The 21,872-nt window shown below is 42.0% G+C and overlaps 1 protein-coding gene across 1 annotated transcript; it reads left to right on the plus strand.

Moving 5' to 3' along the window:
• Positions 1-17,473: 17,473 nt before the first annotated feature.
• On the plus strand, positions 17,474-21,451 carry POPDC3 (popeye domain cAMP effector 3; the record flags this gene model as incomplete). Its single annotated transcript, XM_079781575.1, has 3 exons — positions 17,474-18,091; positions 20,073-20,181; positions 21,170-21,451. The coding sequence occupies exons 1-3, from the start codon at positions 17,607-17,609 to the stop codon at positions 21,449-21,451; spliced, it is 876 nt and encodes a 291-aa protein (XP_079637701.1). The 5' UTR covers positions 17,474-17,606.
• Between the last annotated feature and the right edge of the window lie 421 nt (positions 21,452-21,872).

The following is a 21,872-nucleotide window of genomic DNA, read 5'->3' on the forward strand; positions in this document are numbered from 1 at the left end:
AATTTCACCATTTGTATTCATTACTTTTGCAGTTATTCTGGGAGCCAAAAGAGACATTGAATATTCAATAAATGTTTGTTCCCAGCATTGCTGTCACCAATGTTTATATGAAGTGAAAGCAAGGATACTGAGAGAAGGGAGGAGATGGAAATCCTTGAGGAAGTTGTGTGTTTCACTGATCCCTCATCAACCATGATATGGTTTCATCCCCAAAACAAAACAAAACTTCACTAAGTTCATAGGATGAAAACATGCATTTGATGGTTGCCTTAAATTGCATGCATTTGGCTTATTACTGATTTGAACTTTGTTTTGATCATTTGCACTTTGATATTGTTTTTCTATGATTGTCTATGATCTTTACCCAATTGCTTGAGATGCTTACTGATTTGAATCAAGATATCAACCTTTCTCTGTCATATGCATCCAATATTCCCATTCGCTTCTGGCCATATCTCATTTAGTGTATGGTGTATGTGTGTGTGGGGGGGGGGGTGTGGGGGGGAATTTAAGAGTGGAGAGAGGGGGGATTCACAGTAGCTTTTCATTCCAGTAGTCATCTCCATCGCTCTCTGCCTATTATAATAGCAAATATCTGGTTTATGTTATAACCGTGACCAGTGGTCCACTTCCAAAAACCGGTCTTTGCAAACTTTGTCCGCCGTGGCCTCTAGGTTTATAGGAGTCCTGTAAGGCGTTGGCCACAGTGCCTGCTCCCTGGAGACCTGGACTGCCCGGGCCGCCGCGGCCGCCGCTCCCCCCACCCTCCCCGAAGCGCACTGGGGCGCGCGTCCGTCCCCGGCGCCTGTCCGCGCCGCTGCGCCGCTCCGGAGCTGCCTGCTGTCACCCGGCGCCCACGCGCGGGGCGGGGGCCAGCGGGGTGGCCGGCGAGGAGCGCGGGAGCCGGGCGCGAGGGGCTCCGGCGCGGGCCAGCGCGCGGGGCTGGGGGCAAACTTCTGCGGGCTCGAAGCCGGAGCTCTGCGCTGGACCGGAGGAGGAGAGGTAAGCAGGGACCGCGGGGCCGCAGCGGCCGCAGCTTTCCTGGAGCTGTCCGCGCCCTGGCACCTCCTGGCGCTCGGGCCAACTTTGCCGGCGCGGCCAATGCCCCGGCCCCGGCCCCGCCCCGGGAGGGGGGCTGCGGGGCCACCGACCTCCCGGAGCGCCCGTGCTTCGCCGCCCACTGTTCCGCGCTGCTCGCGAGGCGCTGGGCGCCCGGCCCCGCTCAGGCCAACTGCGAGCCTGGGGTGCGGGCGGCGCCACTCGCAGCTGAGGGTCCGCTGCTGCGGGCTCCTCCCGCGCCGGCCCCTGGGGAGCCGTCCTTACAGGCCGATCGTCCCCTCAGATCTGTGGGTTCGACTCTCGCCCCAGCCACCGTTGGAGAGCAAAGAAAAAGACGGGCTTTTCAAGGGAGAAAAGCCAGTCCTCGAGGACCTGACAGTCTTGAACTTCACCTTGGGGAAGTCCGTGCCGTGTGACTGGGAGATGCCTGTCCCTTGTCTGTAATGGGCCTGGCCAGGGTGGGGGACACTGGTTTGGGGCAAGAGAAAGCTGCCTCATCGAAGGTCACCCTGCCCTGTTTTCTCTATTTGGGGATCGCCCTGCCAAAATAAATAAGGGAAGGAAGGAAAGAGAAAAGAAATTTGAAAACCACTAAATTACCTCATACCAAGGTCAGTTACAGAGGTATAATACATACTGACAGTCTGGATTTTAGGAAAAGATTCAAGGCACATAATCAAAATGCAGTCATTGGGCTATGGCAAAAAAAAAAAAGTTGTTTTAGCCAGAAAACATTTGCAAAAACTGAAAATTTTCTATTTTAAATAATGCATGGAAAAGTCGAATTAGAAGCTTGCTTTTGAACATAATTTAATTTGATGAACTGAACTTTTAGAATGTGACAATCTTCCTTCCCGGCTTTTTACTGTAACTCTCGTAGTTAAGTATTTTGAATTTGCAAGCTTGCACACTGCAGTTAAGTTTTATGGCACCCTTAAAAATTATTGCTCTCTGCTCATACTAAGGTTTAGTGGCTATTTTCTTTGCTGTTATTTTTAATATCAGAAACTGTTGCATGTACATATCCCTGGTGTGACAGTACAGTTACTTGGCCTTGTTCTTTGTGGCAACAGAAAACCAAAAAGGGCTATGTCAAAACAAAATATAAACAAAACAAAAGTTGGACCTCTTTCCACATTTGCAAAATGAGGTCTGGCTGATCTCAGATGAACTTCAAGTCTCTTTTCTTCCCTGAGAGACCGTGTTTGTCTTTTGAAGAACTTGGGATACTAATATTAATTGAAGTCTAGAGTAAGACACTATTCATCCTAAAATTTTATGCTAGGAGACATAGTTGAGTTTCTTTCATCGAATCAGTCTCTCAAAAATGCTGAATCATTGTGCATCCTAGGCTTCTAAATGGTGACATTATGTGCTATTAAATAAAAATGTGTCATGGGAAACCAAAATCCCATGCTTTTACCACAAGACTGACTCATAGGGTTGACACACTGAAGCATTCCTGTCTGCCTATTTTGTAATAGTCTGCAGGAACGATCAAGGATGGTTATGAAGCATTTGCTATAGTACATGAGCATAACACGTAAGCAACAGAGCAGTCAAGAAGTTTCTAAACTGCTTTGGAAAATATCCAAGACAGATTTGCAAGCCTGAAAATTTTAACTAAAATCAGTTGTTGTTGTTTTTGTTTTGCTTTGTTTTGTTTTGGTAAATATGGTTGTTGGTCAGCTGCGATTATGATTTATAAAGAGTAAATAAGAATTTACAAAAGTATATATTAAATAGATCTTTTAAAGGAAAAGGAGAAATGTTTCTTTTATCTAAGGAAAACGTTTTAAAGTGAAAGTTACAAGTATTTTCCAAATTAAATAAATAACCAAAAGTTGCTGACTTAAAGTCCCTGTAGTAATGTTGGATCCTCCTCAAACCCAGAGAATTCATGGAGTAATTCTCAGAGACCCAGAGTGAGACCTCAGAGTAATAGCCCCGAGTGACTCTCACACACTCTGAAACTGAAGGAGGTGAGGGGGCAGATTTAAGCTCTAGAAAGACAAGCAACTGGCTGTACCTATGGAAGAATCTTCATCTCTCTGAGCCTCATTTTCCACTCTGAACAATGAAGATACCAATTAGGCTGCCGAGTTGTGACTCCTAAAGAGGTCAGTGTGTGGAAGGCCAGTACCTGGCATGTGGGAAGAGCACAGGCTAATCTTAGTTGACCCTGTCTTGCTTAGTAGGTGTTTTTTTATTGACCGAACAAACTGGAGGATGAAGAGGTTACAGTGTTTACTTTTAATTTCAAAAAACTATGTGGCAAAGTCTTGATAATTGTTGAATCTGGTTAATGGGTATGTGGGGGTTTACTATATAATACTTTCTGTTTTTGTATATGTTTAAAATCATTCATCAGAAAAAAATTAAGTGTGAATCTGAAAAAAAAACACCACATTATAAGATACATTTCTAATCTTGCATTTCATTTTAAATGCAACTTTTAAAATTATTCTATGTAGACTGGAAGGATAAATACAATTATATAGAGGGAGCTTTGGGTGGGGAATGGAACTAGAGAACAATCCATGGTGATCTTCAATGTTTTGTGTGGAATTTTAAATATATATATTTATTTAAAATCAATATGTCAATATATATAAATATATATATTTAAAATCAATATGTTTTTATTGATTTTTAGAGAGGAAGGGAGAGACAGAAACACCGATGAGAGAGAAACATCGATTGGCTGTCTCCTGCATGCCCCCAAGTAGGGATTGAGCCTGAAACTTGGGCATGTGCCCTGACAGGAATCGAACCAGTGACCTTTTGATGCATGGGACAATGCTCAATCCACTGAGCCACACCAGTTGGCAGGAATTTTTAAGACCCTAAAATATGACAACGTTGATGTGTTGTGAATTCTGGTTGTTGGGCTCATGAATTTTTATTATATTCTTTGAAATTCTTGTATTTTAAATTTTTCAAGTTAATATAAAATCATTTTACTGTTAAATTATAAAGAATGCAAATAATATAGATATGTACACAAAGTAATAGTATCCCAGCATCCAAAAATAGCCATCCTTAACATTAAGTGAAGATCGTTTTGTGTGTCTTTCTTTGCACTTATACAAATAGAAGGATACAGACACATTAATACGTAATGTGCTACCCCAGAGTCACATAAGATGTTTTTGGTTTCTTTGTTTTTGTTCTTTGATAGAAGTTCTAAATAACAAGCTTATTTGTATTTTGATTTTTAAGACTTTAAACTGTATTTTAAAATATAGCATTTAGCCCGGCCAGTGTTGCTCAATTGTTGAGTGCCAAACTATGAACGAAGAGGTCACAGTTCGATTCCCTGTCAGGGCACATGCCCAGGTTACCGGCTCAATTTCCATTGTGGGGCTTGCATGAGACAGCCGATCAATGATTCTCTCTCATCATTGATGTTTCTATCTCTCTCTCCCTCTCCCTTCCTCTCTCTGAAATCAACAAAAATATATTTTAAAAATATATATAACATTTATTTTAAAACTTACTATGCAACAATTGACTTTAAATGAGTTTTAAGTAGCTGATGTTTATTTGTACATAGGAAGTATTTTTAGCTATTTAAAACAGACCTCATAATTTGAAACTGGGCTTAGTGTCACCATTTGAATTTCACTAAAATGTAAGCTCCATGAGGGCAGGGATTTATTATTAAATTATTACATATATTAATAACATTTTCCTGGACATTTGGAAGTTAATGATATAGTCAGTTATCATTCTATTGCGATAGAAATGTTCTAGAACAATTTGAGCATAATGTGAATTTTGCACTTGAGTATGCATGATTTACTCAACAGAAACACCAGGTATACACATTAAACTGCAACCAGCTGACCCGAACCATGTGGGAATACACAATAAGCAAACATGCACAGACTTCAAATGTCTAGCAGCTACCGCGGTTCATTCTGTGTTATCCTGAAAGATGGTGTTTTGCTGTTCTTTCGCACTTCTGAACTTTTCTATATAAAAACACAGTCATTGCCCAGCCCGTGTGGCTCAGCTGGTTGGAGTGTCCTCTGGTGCACTGGAAGGTCTAGAGAGGCAACCAATCCATGTATCTCTCTCACATCGATGTTTCTCTTCTCCCCCTCCTTACTCCTCTCTAAAATCAATTAAAACACACACACACACACACACACACACACACACACACAGAGAGAGAGAGAGAGAGAGAGAGAGAGAGAGAGAGAGAGCGCCATTCAGCATCCAAAGAATGTCTAAGCATTTTTATTCAAAAATGCCAAATAGTGCATGACAAAGGAAAGCTTCAATACTGAAGAGAAGCTTGAGATAATCAAACATTTTAAAAGAATCATGAGAATATGTGGCATTATTTTCTGAACAGCAGACATAAGGGAATAATCCACATTGTGGGTCATGCATGACAGGCAATGCCGCAAAAAAATACAAGAAATATCTGTAGCTGGAATAACTTCAGATCCTGTGAAGTCAATAAAAACAAGGCTGAAAGAACTAGAAGACATGAAAAGCTTGAGGAGCATGTGGATTGAGCACCAAACAGTGAGCAACCTTTCTCCCAGAACAACCAATCTCTATACCATTTCCTGGAGAGAACTCGCCACACCTTGCAGAAGTGCGCGTTTTAGCTGGTTTGATGGTTTCCAACATCGCTGACCCTGGTGTCTGGGCCACCCAGTTATTGAGCGAGAAAAAAAAACAACTACAAAAGATTATAGACAAGTAGCACATAAACTTTCTAGGTGTGTTTGCCAGGAAAGTACATGAGAACCTTAACTATAATGAGCACAGAAAAAGTGAGTTCATTTGCTGAATATAGGTCACTTGAGAAGGAAATGAAGGTGTCTCCCTTTGACTCATATCAAGAAAAGACTGGTTAGCCCTGGCCAGGTGGCTCAGTTGGTTGGAGTGTTGACCCATAGAGGTTGTGGGTTCGATTCCCAGTCAGGGCACATACCTAGGTTTCGGGTTCGATCCCCTGCCGGGTCGCGTACGGGTGGCAAATGTTTCTCTCTCCCCCCTTCCTCTCTTGAAAATCAATTTTAAAAAAAACACACACACACATGTCTTTGGGTGAGAATTAAAAAACAAGAAAACTGTTTAATGTGTACATGAATCCCCTTCTCTTGGTATCTTTCATCCGGAACGTCTGGTGCACTTACTGCATGACATAACAGCAGCTTATCCAAAGTAAGTCCCTTCCTGCTTGTCCTGTTAGCCATTCCCAGGATATGGAGAAGCCAGGAGAGCTTGAGGTGGAGCATGTGGATTGTTTCCCTACAGCAATCAAATGACAAGCTTGACAAGGAGAGGTTTCTTGCTGTTTCTTCAAATCAGGAATTACAGAGCATTGGTGATTCAGCATAGGACCCACCCTTTTATCCCTGTTTTGCTCGAAAAATTGTAATTTTGTAAGAGGACACTTAAATTCGTTGAATCTAGAACTGAAGGGAGAGAAAACAAGAATGCTTTTGACGTGTCCTAGTACATCCATATTTAGATTCAAGCTGTACATGAAGCAGTAAGTTGTGGTGGTGAAGAGAATAGGTGCCTGCATCTGTCTGCCTGGCAGTGCATCTGGGCTCTATCATTTGTGTGTCCTTAGGCAACCTACTAACGTCCCTATACCTCAGTTTTTCTCATCTGTAAAATTGGCGCAATAAAACTACCTAGTTCAAAAACTTGTAATATTTTAAGGTTCTTAGAAACATGCCTGGCACATAGAAACATGTCTGGCACTTAGTAAGTAAGCGCTTACTAAATGTTAGATGCTGGTGGTGGTAGCCATGGTTGTAGTAGTAGTAATCGTGGTATATGAGGATTAAAAACATGGCAACTAGATATTGCATTTCCCTTTGCTCGACTCAACTGAATTTGGTGGAGTCACACAATTCAACAATTACAGAGCTATTTGTTTTGACTTTCTGTGGGCTGTCTTTTGTGTGTGAGTCTCCGGATGTGTCTGAAATGTCAAGTATTTGCCCAGTACATAGTACTTCAATTTTACAAAGAACTGACTAAGCTGAACGTTCACCAAGGAAACACGGTATTCCAGGAATTTTGGAGATAATAAGTTTGTGTTGTCTTAAGTGTCTAAGTTTGTGGTGAGAAAAGAACAAACACTTTGTAACAAATTACTGCAAACCTAGTTATGAATGACATAACTATTCTGGAAGTTGCCTGTGTGTATAAATGCTTAGCAGTGCTGGGGCCACCTGACTCCATGAAAGGAAAACCTAAAAAGTGGTGCTGGGAACTACAGTGAATTTAATTGTAATTTTCAGGGGCTCTCATCGGTCTTGTTTTCCAGATACCATTGAAGAACAATTTGCACCTAATTTTCCTGACATAAATCTAGCAAGCATTGAGTGTCTTTTGTTTCATAGTGTCTTTTGTTTCAAGTCCATCATAAAATGTAGATTTTTAGATAAATAAAAAGCCTCATGTATAGTGAGTATTCATCATTATGTGTGTATTCATTTTCCATTGCTTTGTAACAAATTGACACAAACTTAGTCAATTAAAACACAAATTTCCTTGGCCTTAAAATCTCCTTTGAAAGAGGAAAAATGCAGTTTTAGAAGCAAATAAACCCTCTCTTTTAAAGGGCAGTAGGTGATATGCACTTTCTTTTCAAATGTGAGAATTGATGTCTGGAGCATGTTTGCATTCTGACCTGAGCATCTTCTTCTTAATAAGGAAATTTTGCTCATGAAAAAACCCCACAAATTTATTATCTCATCGTTTTTGTGAGTCAGGAGTCCAGGCTGAAGTGGATCCTCTGCTCAGGGCCTCACAAGCCTCCAATCCAGGTGTCAGCCACACTGCTACACTCCTCATTTGCAGTTCAGGGTCTTCTTCCAAGCTTTGAGGTGGTTGGCAGAATTTAGCTCCTGTGGTTGTAGGACTGAGGTTCCCTATTATCTTGGTAAGTGTTGGTTTGGGGACTTCTTTTAGCTCACAGAGACCATTGCAATTTCTTGCCTTGGGGCCCCTATAGGCAGATTACAACATGGTATTTATTTTCTTACAGTTGAATAGGAATATGTCTCTCTAATTTCCAGCTCCTCTCCAGTCCTACAGTGGAGTCTTATATAACATAATCACCAGAGTAACTATTCCAGCACCATTTGCCATATAATGTCACCTAATCAAGGAAGCATCTGTCCCATCCCATTCACAGGTTCAGCCCACACTCAAGGGGAGGGGATTACAGGGCCTGGGCACCAGTGGGGCAGGAATCTTGTGGACCATCTTAGAATTCTGCTTACCACAGTATGTGGTAAAGTGAAAAATCGAACCTGGCTGGAGATAATCAAATGTGACTTTGGTTGAGATGTGAGAATCAGAGAAGTCCAGCATAGCCTGTAGGCAAAGTTCTCTAATATCCTCAAGTCTCAAGAGAAACCAAGCTCTCTATGAAGGTCAAAGGCACAGTCCAGCTTAGGAGCCTACTGTGCATGAAGAGAGTCGTGCATTATGTGAAAACAAAGGCTGATGTGGACCCTGTGGAATCCAGAAGGTCACAGTCCAATCTCCAGTACAAAATTTAGGAGATTGTCTATCTAGGATTTCCAAAAGGTATCATCAAAAAATGAAATGAGAAAGTGAAACCATGTCATATAATTGCTTGGAAAAATGGAATTCTAAGGCAGAAAGATAAAGTACTATAAAGCACCCTTGCCGGTTTTGCTCAGTGGATAGAGCGTCGGCCAGCGGACCGAAGGGTCTTGGGTTCATTTCCAATCAAGGGCACATACCTCCCCAGCCCAGGCCCTGGTCAGGGCGTGTGCAGGAGGCAATCAATGTATGTGTTTTGCTCACATCGATGTTTCTCTGTCTTTCCCTCTCTCCTCTCTGTCTAAAAATCAATGGGAAAATATCCTCGGGTGAGGATTAAAAAAATAAATAAATAAAGTAGGATAAAGGCCAAGAGCTATAGTAGGGTTGGCCATCTATGTAGGCAGACACAGATGGTGACATCTATGCTTTGGATAACATCTACTGACTGTAACAAATGAATGTTGTAGCCAATATCATTTACATTCGTATCAACTCTGTTCTTAATCTTAGATAATTCTTCCATATTTATACACTTATACATTATACATATGCACTGTCTGCACAGCATCATGCCAAGTCTTCATTTCCTCTCTCTGTTACTTGAAAGATTCTAGACCAGCACTGTCCAAGAGAAATATAATGCGAGCCACATATACAATTTTAAATTTTCTAGTAAGAACATTACTAATAAGAAGTAATGGAAAATTTTAACTTTAATATTTTCTTTAACCCAATATTTCCCAAAACATTATCGTTTCAACATGTAATCAATATAAAAATTATTGACATATTCTTTATCTTTGTATTAAGTCTTCAAAAGCCATTTTGTACAACACATCTCAGCTCAGACCAGCCACATTTCAGGTTCTTTTTTTTTTTAAATTAATATTCAGAAATTGGTGATATTCTTTTTTTTTATTATTGATATCAGAGAGGAAGGGAGAGGGAGATAGAAACATCAATGATGAGAATCACTGATCAGCTGCCTTCTGCATGCCCCCCACTGGGGATCGAGCCCACAACCCAGGCATGTGCCCTTATCTGGAATTGAACCTGGGACCCTTAAGTTCGCAGGCTGACGCTCTATCCACTGAGCCAAACCAGCTAGGGCACATTTCAGGTTCTTAACAGCCACATGTGGCTAATGGCTACCGTGTTGGACAGCACAGCTCTAGAGTTTTATCAAAGGCCATGATCATGGGCATTTAACTTTGATTCTCAGTTTTCTCTGTACACACTTTTTAAATAATCTTGCCAACTCCAGTCTTTAGTCATTGTTGTCCTGTGTAATAGTAACTATTAAATATGTGTCCTTCCAGCTTATCATTTTTTGTTGTGAATTCAAGACCCAAGAGCATCACATTAAGCATAGCTAAAGCTGAGTCCCTCTTTCTTCTGATTTCTTCTGAACTTGGGGATCTCCTACCATTCCCAAAACTCACCAACCCTTCTCTGTTCCTGTCAGTAGAGACACTTCTTCTTTTGACTTCTTCCTCATAGTCTAATAAGTACTTTTATTTATTTTTAGTCCAACACCTGATCCATTGATTCAGGTATTGGGCATCTCTCATTTAGGCTTCCTGACTTATTAACCTGCTTGTTCCAAAACTATCCCAAACACTACATTTCTACCTGACAATGTTAGCCTTATCAGTCAGTGAACATTTATTGAAGACTTACTCTGTTTTAGATGAGGGGAATTCCAAGTATATACAGGGTGGGAGGAAAGTAGATTTAAGTTGTTCATATGGAAAATAATACAATAACTAATAAATAGTAATAAATAATAAACTCTGTGTTTTACATACTCACAACTGTAAACCTACTTTTGCCCCACCCTGTATATCCACACACATGCCAATCGATAAAGCTTATATCTTAAAAATATACATACTATGTTAATTTCTTTTTAAATTTAAATATGAGAGAATAAACATATTATGACATATTATTTAAATATGTATATAATATAATGTAAATATAACATCAATATGTATATTCTATAATAATAAAAGTGTAATATGCTAATTAGACCGGACAGCCGAACGACCTTACGGACATCCTTCCACTTGACCTTCCAGATGAAGCTGAGGCTGTGAGGGCTGAGGCAAGCCACGGCAGCTGCAAGGGTTGAGCCCCTTGCATGAATTTCGTGCATCGGCCTCTAGTATATATATAAAACCCTAATATGCAAATAGACTGAACGGCGGAACAACCGAACAACTGGTCACTATGATGTGCGCTGACCACCAGGGGGTGTGCACAGAACATGGCGGGCGTCGGTAGCAGGTGGCAGAGCGCAGGACATGGCGGGCATCAGCCACAGTGGGATGGTGGAGCAGGTGAGCAGGGGCGCTAGACCAAGGCAGGACGCCAGTCGCTGTCATCAGGGCAAGCCTCTGGTGGTTACTGAAAATTCTTTGCTCCTGTATGCCATGGTCCCGCCGGGCGCTCGCACCTGCTGCCAGCACCACAGCTGCCACTTGCACCTGCTGCCAGCACCTGGTGCCAGCCCCGATCACTTGGCGCCGTTAGCGGGTGCAAATGGTGGCTGCCGGCCCCGACTGCCCCTCAGGACTTCTCCACCTCCCCCTGCTCCTGAGGGGCAATCGGGGCCAGCAGCCACTTGCACCCACTGCAGGCAACAGCCCCACCACACCCACTGTCAGCACCGGTCCTCCTTGCACCCACAGCTGGCGCCGGCCCCAATCACTCTGCGCTGTCAGTGGGTACGAGCAGGACTGGTGCTGTCAGCATGTGGGAGCGACAGCAGTGGGAGCAGGGCTGCTGGCAGACAGGAGACTGGGCAGGGCTGCGGCGGGAGGGGCCAGGCGGGGGTGTGGAGGATGGGCTGAGACCTGCCCCAGTGCACAAAAATTCGTGCACTCAGGGTGGTCCCTCAGCCCGGCCTGCACCCTCTCACAATCCGGGACCCCTCGGGTAGGATCCCTAGGCCTGGCCTGAGATCAGGGCCTATTGGAACTTTCCTTCCCTGGGCTGCAGGCAGCTGGCCCCACCCCCACTGCTGCCACTACTTGCCATCTGTGCAGCACTGCCCCCCCTCCCCTGCCACCAGTGGCCTCCCTCTGCAGACGACAGGCTGGGGTGCAATGGCTTGGCTGGCCTGGGCCTCCCTCTTTCTTTGCTGAGGGGTGGGGCCAGCCCTGCGAGGGGCCATCTGCCTACCTGATCACCCCTAACTACTGGTCAACCTACCTGATCACCCCTAACCGCTGGTCTGCCTATCTGATCACCCCTAATCACTCTGCCTGCCTGCCTGATTGCTCCTAACCGCTTGCTTGGGGGTGGGGCCAGCCCTGCGAGGGGCCATCTGCCTACCTGATCTACCCTAACCGCTGGTCTGCCTACCTGATCACCCCTAACCACTGGTCTGCCTACCTGATCTACCCTAACCGCTAGTCTGCCTACCTGATCACCCCTAACCCCTCTGCCTGCCTGCCTGATTGCCCCTTACTGCTTGCTTGGAGGCGAGGCCAGCACTGACTTCCGGTTGGTCAGCCTCCAGTCATTACTGGTCGTTGCAACCCAGGGTTTTTATATATTAGGATATTATATCCATCAATATAATGTAATATAATATATGATGGAAGCCTACAAACAGGTAATAAAGGCCATAAAAACTCAGGGTCTCTCTCTGGCTGGATGGCTCAGTTGGTTGAAACGTCATCCTATACACCAAAAGGCTGTGGGTTCGATTCCCCATCAGGGCACATACCTAGGTTGCAGGTTCCTTCCCTAGTCGAGGTGCATATAATAGGCAACCAATTGTTTCTCTCACATTGATGTTTCTCTCTTCCCCACTCTCTTCCTTCCTCTCTCTCTAAAAATAGACAGACAAAGAAAACTCAGAGCCTACAGAATGTTCTGATGTCTCTTGACCCTGACCCCCTTTCCTGTCTTTAGTTCAGTAGTTCTTTTGGTTGCACATCAAAATCCCTAATAAATTTATGGGAGAAAATGCCAGTGTCTGTGCTCCCAACACAGGCCTTAAGTAATTCATTGAAACACCTCTAGATTTGGGCCCCAAACATAAACCTGCTGTTAAGACCTGCAGTCTTAATTCAGTTTTGCCACTCCACTCTATATTTTGACCCACATTTGGAGTAATCAATCTTATATTCCACATAGAGTCATGTTATTTTAGAACTAAAAGGACCTCATATTATTTTGTCCAACTTTTTCGTCTTACCACTGAGGAAACACGTCTAGAAATAGTAAAAAAAAATCTCATAGTTGTTTAGGGGTACAGCTAAGACTAGATCCATTCTGTTAGGTAGTAATGCGAAATGGACCAACTACATAACAGAATGGTATGCTAACACCAGTACTACAGCCACAGCAGGACAAGTAGGGATCAAAGAGCAATGCACCAAGTAATCAGCCGAGAAAGACAGGCTAGTGGTCAACAGGAACGGACAAAGCTGAGGCCCTGAAAACAAGCAGCGATAATTCAGAGGCCATTCAAGAACAACATAAAACAATGCCTCTCAAACATGAGTGTGCATAGGGATAAACTGGGAGCTTCTTAGAGATTCATCTTCCTGGCTTAGTAGTTCTGGGGTGGAGCCAGGGAAGGGTCATTTTTAAAAAATCTTCAGCCAGGGATATATATTTTTTTATTATTGATTTGAGAGAGAGAAGAAGGGAGCGAGAGAAAAAGAAACATTGATGTGCCCTGACTGGGAATCAAACCGCAGCCTTTCGGTGCAGGGGGCAATGCCCAAACAACTGAGCCACACCAGTCAGGGCCAAAGTTGTTTTTAATCAGATCAGTAATTCAATTGCTTTCTTTAAGGAGCTCAAGGTTGTAAGAAGACAAAAGGATTCCCCCTGTGAATTTGGAGTTATGCCAGACATCCTATATAATAAAAGGCTAATATGCAAATCAAATGAACAGCAGAACAACTGGTGGCTATGACATGCACTGACCACCAGGGGGCAGATGCTCAATGCAGGAGCTGCCCCTGGTGGTCAGTGTGCTCCCACAGGGGGCGCACCGCTCAGCCAGAAGCCGGGCTCATGGCTGGTGAGTGCAGAGGCAGTGGCGGGAGCCTCTCCAGCCTCCGCAGCAGCGCTAAGGCTGTCCAACTGAGCGGTACTAAGCTGTCAGTTGAACATCCCACGAGGGGTCCCAGACTGTGAGAGGGCACAGGCCAGGCTGAGGGACCACCCCTGAGTGCACGAATTTCGTGCACCGGGCCTCTAGTTTTAAATAAGTGATGTCCCAATTCCACAATGTCTTTGTACTGAACTATCTTGGATGTTGGGATCTTCCCCACATCTGTTCCCCTAGGTGACAGAAGTTAGACCACCCATTAACTTGGATGGAGACCTGGAATCCAGAAGGCAGAGTGTTTGCACCTCTACACCCACGATTTTCAACCCAGTGTGGCCCAAGAATTTTTAAAACATGCAATACCTGACTATTTAGTCAGGGCACTGACCTCTTTTCCCTTAGATTGTCAAATGAAAAAAAATGACAACGCCCAACACAACAATAGCCATCCGGTGTGAATGAATTAAAATTATACCTATTTTTTGTCAGATTGGCAAAATATATATATATTTTGGTGTGCTGCAGAATTTTAGCAATTACTTTATGTATGCCATGAGATGAAAAAGGTTAAAAGTCACTGCTCTGCACCAGTGCATTCAATTAACAGTCATTGAGTGCCAGGGGTTAGAACTACGAAAACATTTCTCTTTGTCCCTTAAGAATTTCAGAATCTAGGAGAGGAAATTAGTCGATGTTGAGTAGTAATAAAGCAAATCACTCCATGAGTGGCTTTCTATGCCTTTGTCCCTTGTAGTAGTCTAAGCATTATGGATTGAGCAGTGCATGCGGATATAGCAGGTCTTAAATATGCACTGTTGGGATTATTATTTTCCCGGCAAACCAGCACTGGCAGAATATCCCACTTAGGTCTCCCAACACATTAATATATCAGGTCGATGTCCTTGAAAGGTGGCAGTGGCTGCTGGAGAGGCAAGAAGCTGAGCGGAGGGGGACTTGCACTTCCACCCGCTGGGGTGACTTACTGCCTCTTTCACCTGAAGCAAGCGACTTTACCAATCTCGTGCCCGGCTTTTCTCATTTGTGAGCTGGCATGATGATTTAGATCCTGCCTCCCTCGTGACAATCAGCGTGGTGCAATGAGATAATAAATGTACAAGTTCTGAACAGATCAACGCAATTTCCGAGCTAATCTTCATTAGTTTGCCACCAAGTTTATATCACATTTCATACCTTCCTTTATATAACTACTCAGGGTCTTAAATTTTAAAAAGAAAAGAGGGGGGGTGGTCCTTGGAATTACTGCGTTCATTTGCATTCAGGTTTGTCTCCATCATTTGCATCTCCGTGTGCTAACTTCTTTTGTAGGGAAGATAGATTTTGTTGCCTAATGTATCCATTGTGCCACTTTAGCATTCCAGCGTTTATTTACCCAAAAACATGACTTAAGGCCTGCAGGCCTTTAGCAGCTGGCTGATGAATCATGTTCAGCGTTCATGCAGCACTGCTGGCACATAGCAAAGGAACACTCATGCTCAGCACCTGCCCCTGTCAGTTCTTCCTCTTCTAATAAAGTGCATCTGTTTTGGTGACTGAGTAAAAACACACCAAGTGGAGAAAGGCTGGGTGTGGAGTAATGTAATCAGGGCAGTGATACAGTATCAAGGATAGAAGATGGCTTGGTAGCAGCTTATTGAAACCGAAGCCAACTGGAAAGGACCCGAAGCACAGTTCCTCTTACAATCATAGAGGGTCACGCTCCTGGAATATACGTGGCCCAATACATCCCCCAAGCCAGCATTTTAAGGGGGCAAGATATCCATAAGCTCCCTTCTGAACTGCCACAAACGTTTTACATGGCCTTTCCCCACTAGAATCACTTTAACATTTTGTCAAGGATTATAAATTTTTAAGGAAGCTCAAACCAAAGCTCAGAGCTCCACGAGCAGTGCTCTTTAGTACTGGCAGTGGTGGCTGTTGGGCATCCGAGGAAGTGATTAAGTGAAAATACCCTACTGTTAAAAGCAAAACAGCAGGGAGATTGACATTTACAGTTTGGTATTTCACAGTTCTCACCCCTCCCTGTATTTTTAAAAAATTTTCTTTGAATATCCACTAGTATATAGTTTTGTGTTTTATTTAAAAGAGGAGAAATTAAACATGTTCAGGGTGCTGGTCTCCCTTGAACCTCAGAGTGTTGGTGGGGGGAGGTGATAATTAGGGGGATGCAGAATGTTTGAAATGTATATTGGAAAGGAAGTTGAGTCAAAACAAAAATATCACTGTAAGTTATAGGTCTAGTTATTGTTATTATTATTTTGCTTATTTTAATGATTCACCTGGTAAGCATTCTTGAAGTCATTACTTGCTGACAAAAGAATCCCTATCCAAGATGGCAAATCAGGAACTTCAATAAAGCAGCAGCTTTCTTGCCATGTCTAGTTCTGTTCCTGTTTTTAAACTTCAGCCAAGTCATTTTCACCTCGTGTGCATATTTCTTCTATGAAACAAAATCTGTGATACCTGATACTTTATTAACAGGTGTTCTGGGAATAATCTGTCTCAAAAATAACCCTAAATATAGCACACAAGTTCAAGGGTTTTGAATGTTAATTATGACTTTAAAGCATCAATCTAATGCTTCAGAACATCGAAGCCATTTATTGTTAAGAAACCTGGTGATAAAGGATACATATCCTACAGCTCTGTCATCGTGGTTTAAATATGTGACTCAGATCACATATTAGCATTTTTACCATATGGCTGAAAGGGTAGAGAATGTATGTGTAGGGGAACAAGTCGGTAACATTTTGGCCATCTGGTAAATAAATATGCCAGTAGCAGGAACTGTCATATTTATTTAGTTATATGGAGGCAACCTTTACTCTGAAATAACCTCTAATACAGTAAAGTAGAACTGAATTTATATTCCTCAAATAATTTTGATCTAAGTCACTGCACATTTTACAGCCTATTTTACAGCTCTTAATATCTGACTTCAATTACCAGATGGTGGTTTATGTATGTATTAGGGCTCCTTAAAGTGCCTAATGTAAAACATCTTTCGGAGGAGGCCACAGGATGGGGTCCAGCATACAGGCTCGAGTGCTGATGTTCTGCTCTGCCACCGACCTCTGTGTGGTCTGGGATAAATTGCTTGGCCTCTCTGAGTCTCAAATTCTTCATCTGTAAGGCGTGAATAACATTGTCAAGCAGCGTCTCTCAGAGGGTGGGCCATCGAGGGCCAGGCACTGAGGCATCAAAATCATGTAGGAAGCTTGTTCTAAATACCAACTTTGTAGCCCTCCCTCCAGAGAAGATTCTGAGTCAGCATGTCTTGGAAACAGTCTATGAATCTGCACTTTTAGTCACTTTCCCAAGTGACTCTGAGGTACACGGAACTACTGTTATGGAAACTGGCTGGCTATAGCACTTAGCTCCCTTGAAAAATATGTAGTTAGCTAATCCTAACAAATACCAAAGTGTCTGTTAATAGTTTTTTTTATTATTAATAAGCATAACTCTAAAAACTAATTTGCATCTCCTAGAAATTTAACACTTGACAGCATTGGTGCTTAACATACTCCAACTTTATGGAAAATAGGAGCTCATCTTGAATAAGTAATATTGGTGATTTATTAAATACGTGTCTCAGTTCTCCTTGTTTAACTAGATCCTTTTTTTTTTTTTTCTTACATGGGAAACCACACAATACTCATGGTCTAGATCTAAATCAGGAGCCCAGATGAACTTAACGGAGCCAGCATGGGATGCTTCGTTTTTCAAGATCCATGCACACCAAACCCTTAATCACCACAACTCCAGTGACCAGGCTTTCTCCGGTTCTGTGAGGATTTAGCGAAACTCAGATGATGGAAAAGCGAAGGACTTGATTACTCATTTCGATATCATCTACCATCAACGGCAAAGTGAGCCCGACGGCGGTACAGCCATGGAGAGAAATTCAACCGTGTGGAAGAACCTGATAGATGAACACCCCGTCTGCACAGGCTGGAAGCAAGAGGCCGAGGGAGCCATCTATCACCTTGCCAGTATTTTGTTTGTAGTAGGTTTTATGGGTGGCAGTGGTTTCTTCGGACTCCTTTATGTCTTCAGTTTGCTGGGGTTGGGTTTTCTCTGCACTGCTGTCTGGGCTTGGGTAGACGTCTGTGCCGCCGACATCTTCTCCTGGCACTTTGTGCTCTTCGTCATCTGCTTCGTGCAGTTTGTTCACATTGCATATCAAGTGCGCAGCATAACCTTTGCCCGAGAATTCCAGCTGATGTACAGCTCCATTTTCCAGCCTCTGGGGACCCCTATGCCCGTCTTCAGAACGATTGCTCTGAGCTCTGAAGTGGTTACTTTGGAAAAGGAGCACTGCTATGCCATGCAGGGGAAAACCTCCATCGACAAGCTCTCTCTGCTTGTTTCAGGAAGGTCTGTACTCTTGGTGCTTGAATGTCTTTCTTCTACCATCGTTACTAGCTTGTCTTCCTTTCTGCTACATTTTCTATCTCAGCATAGCATAGTCCTGGGTGGCATTTAACACCCGGAGGCATGAGGAAGCCCCTGACACATGAGTCATGGCCATAGGACATAGGCATTTAGAGTACATGGTATTATTTACCTGAAGCAACAAATAATCTAAAGCCTTAATCGTTCTTCTTAGAAATCAAATGTATGAATTGAGTTATCCAGATATGCTATGTATTTCCAAGATAATTACTGAAAGTCAAGACGAGTACTGAATTAATACAATACTTCTGTTGTCATGCAAAGTATTTTAAATAGACTCTCATAGGGCATTCTTTTAAATAATAGAGATCATTAAATTTTATAATAATCAGTTTTATAATGATCAACTCTTTCAGTAATTTCTAGCAATTGCCCATTTGCTAAAAGTGAGGTGGGCATACCTCATTATATATACATATATGTATATATACACATATCCTATATAATAAAAAGCTAATATGCAAATTGTCCCCTCTGGAGTTAAGCCGACCAGGCGTTCACTGCTCGCTATGACGTGCGCTGACCACTAGGGGGCAGTGAAGAACAAAGGAAGGCCCCAGCCCGCAGTTGGCAGCTTGGGGGAGGAAGGCCCTGATAGGCCCTGATCACCGACCAGGCCTAGGGACTCTACCTGTGCATGAATTTCGTGCACCGGTGCTCTAGTATATACATATACATATACATATACATATACATATACATATACATATACATATACATATACATATACACACACAGACACACACACACACACACACACACACACACTGTTGACCTTTGAACAACACAGGGGTAGTGATGCTGATCCCAACTGAGTCAAAATCCACATATAACTTTTGATTCCCACGAAGCATTATTAATAGCCTACTGTTTGACCAGAAGCCTTACCCATCTCTTAAACCAGGGGTGGGGAACGTCCGGCCCCCAGGCCATATAAGGCCCTCGAAATCATTTGGTCTGGCCCTGCCAAGGCATTAGGAGTGAGTTAATTAAATGTTTGACCAAATATAGAAGGCTAATTTTTAAGTTGATAATTTTGTATGGCTCATGAATGATGATATAAATATCCAAATAGCCCATGGCAGAAAAAAGGTTCCACACCCTTGAGTCCTAAACAGTCAGTTAATACATATTTTGCATATTATATGTATTATATATTGTATTCTTACCATAAAGTAAGCTAGAGAAAAGAAAATGCTATTAAGAAAGCTATAAGAAAGAGAAAATACATTTAACAGTATTTATTGAAAAAAAATCACATGTAAGTGGATCTGCATAGTTCAAACTCATATTGTTCAAGGGTATATATATATATATATATATATATATATATACACATATACCCTTGAACAATATGAAATATATATATACACTTTGAAAACAGAAAGTTTGGGGGAGGACACAATATGATTATTGATGTTTTCTTTAAAGGTTAAGTATTTAATTTTCAAAGGCATTTACAGTGGTACCCCTTTATGTTCTTCAGTTTCTATTTCATTTAAAATCTGAGTGCACTGAAACTTTTTTTAATTACTTTATTGATTAAGGTATCACATATTTGTCCTCACCCCCCCCCATTCCCATCCCAAACCCCTCCCCGCACTGAAACTTTTTATGGAAGTATAATATACATGCAGAGTTGGGCACATATCATAAATGTACAGCTTGATGAGTTGTTTGATGAATTTTGCCCAATATTCCAGAATCCTAACTGTGTGAGTGAGGAACATCAGTACATGAATCTTACAGGAGACTTGCCACTTATTGTAATGCAGGAATTTAATCTTTGCCCTTCAAAATTTTAATAGCCAAAAAGGTCCTCAGAGACCTGAACCCTCCCCTCACCCCAATTATGTACTGGCTTTCTCCTTCCTCATAAATGCTGTTCTTTGTGTCTGGGTAGGATCAGAGTGACAGTTGATGGCGAATTTCTGCATTACATTTTCCCCTTCCAGTTCCTGGATTCTCCTGAATGGGACTCACTGAGGCCCACCGAGGAAGGCACTTTTCAGGTAAGGGATAACGAGCGCACGCAGTGAACACGGCCTCTTCCACACACAGATAAACAAACACAACAGCAGGTGGCAGAGGAATAATTTATATGTCACTTTGGAATGTACTATGCAGCATGCATGACTTTCTAAAGCTGTTTGACTCTTGATGATTAATGTCACTTTATAGGGGTCCAGCAACAAGGAGAACAATGAGTATTTCATATGACAGAAAGGAGTCTGTGAGAATTAGTCTTACATTTTTCTTTGCTGAACTGCATATATGGGAATGAAAATTATTTGAGATTTGACAGTACACTACACACTGCCACTGTGACCATTTAGAAAAACACCAAGAACAAAAAAAAAATCTGCCCTTATTACAAAATAAGTTATTTTTGAAATTTAAGATGCTGATGGATTGCAGTTGTTTCTAGCAACAAAGTGCTAAACTTCCTGTCCCTGCTCTGCTGCCAGGTCTGGGAGTTTTGAAAGATAATCGGTTCAGGAGGTTCTATCTATCATAGTATATACTGTTTTCCTGTGATTAATACAGGTAACATACATGTGTGTCTACAGATACAAATGCATATGCAGGATAGGTAAATAAATTCTACTTTGTACTATTGAAACTGGATTAGGGTTAAATGTCCACAGTCTTCAGGACTGACTGGAGATACTTCTCTAACATTAGCCGACTTTATTAATTTTTAGTATAAGTAGCTCTCGCTTCAATAAAAAGCAAAACATAGATATCTGAACTTAGAAAACAGATAAATTGGAGATGGGCACAATATTGTGACTATTCATGTTATAAATTATATATAGTAATACATTTTCTGATCTCTTTTTCTATTTTTACAGTATGTTTTGGGTTGGTGGGCTTTTTTAACCTAAAAAATAAACAACAAAACAGAATGACATTCATTTAAAATGTGGGGCACAAAAAATGTGACAGAACTTTTCTTGCTCCCTAATCTTTGTTTCTACATGGTTTTATTGTTTTTAGGTAACCCTCACAGCAGAAACTGATTGTCGGTATGTGTCATGGAGGAGAAAGAAATTATATTTGCTCTTCGCTCAGTATCGTTACATCTCCCGCCTGTTTTCAGTTTTAATTGGCAGTGACATTGCAGATAAACTCTATGCCTTGAATGACAGGGTATATATAGGAAGAAGATACCACTACGATATACGGTTACCCAACTTCTATCAACTTGCAGGTCCTGAAAAGCCCAGATCACCCCTGATAGGACATTTTCGAAATTCCAGACAACACTGTGATAAATGACATTGAAGCCTAAAGTTTTATAATTACATTTAAAAAAAAGACTCTCTTCATCATTCCCCAAATTAAATAGCAAAATACAGAAAATTGAGATCATTAATATTTTTTATAAATCAAACTCAGAGGCAAGATGCCATTGCCAGCTGCTTTATTCATCTCAACTTCTGCATTGTGAATAAATTTTACCAGTTTTTCTGTATTTCTTATTTGAACAAATTGGGGGGGGGGGGATGAATATGGGAAGTTTGTCCTTTCCTGCATCAGAACTGGGAGAATGAAATCCTGCTTTCTCCAATATTTCCTCCGATCGATTCAAATCTGTGGTCTTGCCTATGGAGTTCAGCGTTGCTTCTCTAGGAGCAGTCGGTAAGTACTCTCAGCAGGAGGAGGGTTCACGTGGAAACATATGAGTGTTCCCAGAATT

The sequence above is a fragment of the Cnephaeus nilssonii genome (genome assembly GCF_951640355.1).
Source record: "Cnephaeus nilssonii genome assembly, chromosome: 9".
Classification (NCBI taxonomy): domain Eukaryota; kingdom Metazoa; phylum Chordata; class Mammalia; order Chiroptera; family Vespertilionidae; genus Cnephaeus; species Cnephaeus nilssonii.